Here is a 6,115-nt window from a genome sequence, read left to right as displayed (position 1 = left end):
CTCATTCTAAGAATCAGGCGCATAGATACGACAGCTCGGATTAGGACTTACGACGGCGTACATGGCGCTACGCCGTCGTAAGTCCTCTGAGAATCCGGGCCACTGTCTTTAAGTTGCCCTGGAACTGATATGATTTTCCCAACTTCTCCGAAATTGCTTCTCTACCAGGAGGTATCTATGACGCTCTTTATGGATTCCAGGGAGTATTGCTAAGCCATGGGCTGTTATGAGAAATAAAAAACCATCATATAGTAAATATAACAGACATGATAGAACATATAAAGAAATGTAAATATACTTAGGGCTGGCTGGTGAATGATTTGGATGGAGGGGAGATGGTATGTGTGCTTGCGCTCATCCCATTGCTGCGCACACAACATCCCCTCTGCATTGGGGAACAGCCAAACACTGACATTCCTGCAGGCTGTGTGAAGTCTGGGAGGGGACAGCTGTGGACTCTGCTCGCTCTCTGCTCACTGTCACTGTATGGGGAAGCCGCATCACCTGCATTCAGCACTCTCTACATCCTTTTCTATTCATTTACTGGGACTCCTTCTGTCTGCAGCTATTTACTCCTGATGTTTGGATGACCAAGGACAAGCCAAAGCTCTCCTCTGAGAAGTTCCAGCCATACTTTTAGGTTTAAATTATAATTTGACAGTTATTAGTGGATGAAGTCAGCAGGAACCTATTGGAAAGAAGTGAGTCCAGCAGCAGCAATGTCAATGCAGGCAACTCAGTAGGAGAAGATTTCTATCAGCCTGGACTGTGAGTGGTGGTGCAGTAATGGATCTGGGCACCAACAGAAGCAGATGTGTCTGGATGATTGTGGTGGGTCTGATGGGACTCCTTGGCTTGGCTGAGGCTGGATGTTTGGAGGCTGGGAAGTGCTGTAAAGGTAGAGATTCGAAATGTGTCAGCCAGGGCTGGAGGATGGACAGGACCCATGGAACGTGTTACTGTGACCAACTGTGCCAGTCTGCCATGGATTGCTGTTATGATTACGCGCAAGCATGCCCAGGTAAGGAGAATTTATGGAAAAGCCATCATTATGTATTTACTAATAGTTATTAAAATTAGAAATTCCATGTTGGGATCTACAATTTCAATGAAGGCATGGTAGCCAAAGATTGGCAAGACATGAAAATTGTAATTCCCCAACAGCAGGTGAAAATCGTGGAACACTTTTTTATGGCAGTACTGTATGTTAATTTTTTTTTTAAAGAAATCAGAAAAGAGCACCTAGTCTTAGGCTCCGTTCACACCTGAACATATGGTTTTCAGGCAGAAAGTCACGCAAATTTTACCGCGATGTTTGCCGCGATTTTACTGCAATTTTTGCCATGATTTTATACAGGTCAAAAGTTCACCAATGTAATAGAGTAAAAAACGCCTGTAATCTGCCAAAAAAGAAGCTCCTGTACTTTTTTTGAGCGACGGGCGTTTTGATTTATGTTACAGAACGTTAAGATCTGAACTTGGGCCATTGAAATGAATGGGATTTGTCTTGTTGGGCGTTTTTCGAGCCGGGGCTTAGAGCAGAAAATGCCCAAAAAACGTCTAGGTGTGAACAGAGCCTTATACCCTGCACACACGATCAGATTTTCCGTAAAAAAAAACTTGGATGTGAGCTTTTGGTCGCAAATTCCGACCATGTGTTTGCTCCATCCAACATTTTCTGTCAGAATTTGCGCCAGAAAAAGATTGAGAGAAGGTTCTCTATTTTTCCAACGGAAAAAGTTCCTATAGGAAAATCCGCTCGTCTGTATGCAATTCCGATGCGCAAAAAAACATGCATTCTCAGAATCAAGCAGAAGAGCCGAACTGCCTATTGAATTTCATTGATCTTGGCTCGTCGTACGTTACTGCGTTCTTGACAGTCAGAATTTCAGACAAGATTTTTGTGACCGTGTGTATGCAACACAAGTTTGAGCCAACATTCCGTCAGAAAAAAAAACAGTTTTTCTTGTCCGAATTTCCGATCGTGTGTACGGGGGTGTAAGGTTGGGTGTGACCCTTTGAGTGGAGTTATCCAAGTCACACCGATTACTCAGAATAATTATCGCTAGCCTCATATCAAAAACAATTGATTACTAGAGTTCTGAAAATTCTCGTAAGACAGAATACAACTTCCCCCAATGATGTAATGTATTGTATTGAAATGTATTCTTTCATTTCCAAACATGCGCAGTCTTGGCCACTCAAGCTGCGTATTAATGATCAGATTATCGGACGATCGCTCCGAAATCTTTATTTTTTTGTAATTTTTTCATTGTGTGTACTAGACATTACTGTATAGTGAGGAAAAAAAGGTATTTGATACCCTGCTGATTTTGTACGTTCGCTCACTGACAAATAAATAATGAGTTTCTAATTCTATTGGTAGGTTTATTTTAACAGTGAGAGACAGAATTACCACAAAAATATCCAGAAAAACGCATTTCAAAAAAGTTAAATTGATTTGCATTTTAACCAGTTAGCAACCGCCCTATAGACGAAATACGTCTTCAAGGCGGTTGCTTAACTCTGGGAGGGCGTCAATGTACGTCCTCCCAGAATCGCGCTCCCGCGCGCCCTGTGGGGCGCGCACACGGAAATCTCCGTGACCGCCGGGTCCTCCGGACCCGGCAGATCACGGATCACGGTAAATCGCCGCTGTTAGCGGCGGTTAACCACGTGATCGCTCCGTCCAATGTGAGAGAGGAGAGGGGAGAGAGCGCATGCAGAAGCAGCTGCTGCGGGCTGGATCTGTGACACATGCAGTCACAGATCCAGCCAGCCATCCATCCCTCCCTGTGCAATACTCTGCAATGCCCCAGCAATACTCTGCAATGCCCCAGCAATACTCGGCAATGCCCCAGCAATACTCGGCAATACACTGCAATGCCCCGGCAATACTCTGCAATGCCCCGTCAATACTCTGCAATGCCCCGTCAATACTCTGCAATGCCCCGTCAATACTCTGCAATGCCCCGTCAATACTCTGCAATGCCCCAGCAATACTCTACAATACCCCAAAATACTCTGCTGCAATACCCCAAAATACCCCACAATACCCCGCAATACCCCACAATACTCCGCAATACCCCACAATACTCCGCAATACCCCACAATACCCTGCAACATTGCCTATGGGGATTCTTAGGTAGCGAAGTATGGCGCCATTCCACGAGCGTGTGCAATTTTGAAGGGTGACATGTTGGGTATCTATTTACTCGGCGTAACTTCATCTTCCACATTTATGCAAAAGAATGAAGAAAAAATACAAAATTTACTAAATTTTATAACAGAAACAAAGAAAAATTATTATTTTTTACAGAATTTTCAGTCTTTTTTCTCTTATAGCGCAAAAAATAAAAAACCCAACGGTGATTAAATACCACCAAAAAAAAGCTCTATTTGTGTGAAAAAAATGACGAAAATTTAATTTGGGTACAATGTTGTATGACTGAGTAATTGTCATTCAAATTGTGAGAACACCGAAAGCTGAAAATTGGTCTGGTTATTAAGTGGGTTTACGTGCCCAGTGGTCAAGTGGTTAATGAGTGAAATAGGGCATAAAATTCTTATCAGCAATATTTTTGTCTCCCAGGTGTCTTCTATACATGTAAGAAGCTGAGATTAGGAGCACTCTCTTAAAGGGAGTGCTCCTAATCTCAGCTTGTTTCCTGTATAAAAGACACCTGTCCACAGAATAAATCAGATTCCAATCTCTCCACCATGGACAAGACCAAAGAGCTGTCCAAGGATGTCAGGGACAAGGTTGTAGTCCTACACAAGGCTGGAATGGGCTACAAGACCATCGGCAAACAGCTTGGTGAGAGGGTGATAACAGTTGGTGTGATTATTCGCAAATGGAAGAAACACAAAATAACTGTCACTCTCCCTCAGTCTGGGGCTCCATGGAAGATCTCACCTCGTGGCGTTTCAATAATCATGAGAACGGTGAGGAATCCGCCCAGAACTACACGGGAGAATCTTGTCAATGATCTCAAGGCAGCTGGGACCAGAGTCACCAGGAAAACAATTGGTAACACACTACACTGTGAAGGACTGAAATCCTGCAGCACCCGCAAGGTCCCCCTGATGAAGAAAGCACATGTACAGCCCATTTGAAATATGCTAATGAACATCTGAATGATTCAGAGGAGAATTGGGTGAAAGTGTTGTGATCAGACGAGACCAAAATCTAGCTCTTTGGCATCAACTCGCCATGTTTGGAGGAGAAGGAATACTGCCTACGACCCCAAGAACACCATCCCCACCGTAAAACATGGAAGTGGAAACATTATTCTTTGGGGTGTTTTTATGCTAAGAGGACAGGACAACTTCACCACATTAAAGGGACAATGGACGGGGTCATGTACCATCAAATCTTGAGTGAGAACTTCCTTCCCTCAGCCAGGGCATTGAAAATGGGTTATGGATGGGTATTCAAGCATGACAATGACCCAAAACACATGGCCAAGGCAACAAAGGAGTGGCTCAAGAAGAAGTACATTAAGGTCCTGGAGTGGCCTAGACATCCAGACCTTAATCCGATAGAAAACATGTGAAGGGAGCTGAAGGTTCAAGTTACCAAACGTCAGCCTCGAAAACCCTAATGACTTGAAGAGGATTGGGAAAATATCCCTCCTGAAATGTGTGCAAACCTGGTGGCCAACTACAAGAAACGTCTGACCTCTAAATGCCAACAAGGGTTTTGCCACCAAGTACTAAAGCCCTGTACACACGATCGGTTTGTCAATGAAAACAAACCGATGGACCGTTTTCATCGGACAAACCGATCGTGTATGGGCCCCATTGGTTTGTTTTCCATCGGTGAAAAAAAAAAGAGCATGTTTAAATTTTTCCTATGGATGAAAAAACAATAGAAAAAAACGATCGTCTGTGTGGAAGTCCATCGGTCAAAAATCCACGCATGCTCAGAATCAAGTCGACGCATGCTCGGAAGCATTGAACTTTTTTCTCAGCACGTCGTAGTGTTTTACTTCACCGCGTTTGGACACGGTCGGATTTTTGACCAATGGTGTGTAGGCAAGACTGATGAAAGTCAGCTTCATCGGATATCCGACGATAAAATCCATCGGATTAGATTCCATCAGATATCCGATCGTGTGTCCAGGGCTTAAGTCATGTTTTGCAAAAAGGTCAAATACTTATTTCACTCATTAACCACTTCCCGACCGCCGCATGTAGATATACGTCGGCAGAATGGCACGGACAGGCACATCAACGTACCTGTACGTGCCTGCCTAGATGTGGGTCGGGGGTCCGATCGGGACCCCCCAGCGCTACATGCGGCGGTCGGATCCCCTCGGGGAGCGATCCGGGACGACGGCGCGGCTATTCGTTTATAGCCGCTCCGTTGCGATCGCTCCCCGGAGCTGAAGAACGGGGAGAGCCGTATGTAAACACGGCTTCCCCGTGCTTCACTGTGGCGGCGCATCGATCGTGTCATCCCCTATATAGGGGAGACACAATCGATGATGTCAGTCCTACAGCCACACCCCCCTACTGTTGTAAACACACACTAGGTGAAGTCTAACACGTTCAGCGCCCCCTGTGGTTAACTCCCAAACTGCAACTGTCATTTTCACAATAAAGAATGCAATTTAAACGCATTTTTTGCTGTGAAAATGACATTGGTCCCAAAAATGTGTCAAAATTGTCCGAAGTGTCCGCCATAATGTCGCAGTCACGAAAAAAATTGCTGATCGCCGCCATTAGTAGTAAAAAAATGTTTTTTTATAAAAATGCAATAAAACTATCCCCTATTTTGCAAACGCTATACATTTTGCGCAAACCAATCGATAAACGCTTATTGCGATTTTTTTTACCAAAAATAGTTAGACGAATACGTATCGGCCTAAACTGAGGAAAAAAATAATTTTAGATATGTTTTTGGGGGATATTTATTATAGCAAAAAGTTAAAAATATAGAATTTTTTTCAAAATTGTCGCTCTATTTTTGTTTATAGCGCAAAAAATAAAAACCGCAGAGGTGATCAAATACCACCAAAAGAAAGCTCTATTTGTGGGGAAAAAAGGACGCCAATTTTGTTTGGGAGCCACGTCGCACGACCACGCAATTATCTGTTAAAGCGACGCAGTG

General features: G+C 43.9%; 1 protein-coding gene across 1 annotated transcript in view; it reads left to right on the top strand.

Annotated features, from left to right (window-relative positions):
- The first annotated feature begins 399 nt into the window (after positions 1-399).
- The window catches only part of SBSPON (somatomedin B and thrombospondin type 1 domain containing), a 33,209-nt gene continuing 27,493 nt past the window's right edge, over positions 400-6,115 (top strand). Inside the window, exon 1 of the mRNA XM_040354415.1 lies at positions 400-1,021. Coding sequence (XP_040210349.1) covers positions 787-1,021 — 235 coding nt within the window. The 5' untranslated portion in view covers positions 400-786. The remainder of the gene's footprint in view (positions 1,022-6,115) is intronic.

Source organism: Rana temporaria, chromosome 5 (assembly GCF_905171775.1).
Source record: "Rana temporaria chromosome 5, aRanTem1.1, whole genome shotgun sequence".
In the NCBI taxonomy this organism is placed as follows: domain Eukaryota; kingdom Metazoa; phylum Chordata; class Amphibia; order Anura; family Ranidae; genus Rana; species Rana temporaria.
Note: the sequence above shows the minus strand (reverse complement) of the source record. Positions and strands in the feature narration are given on the sequence as shown.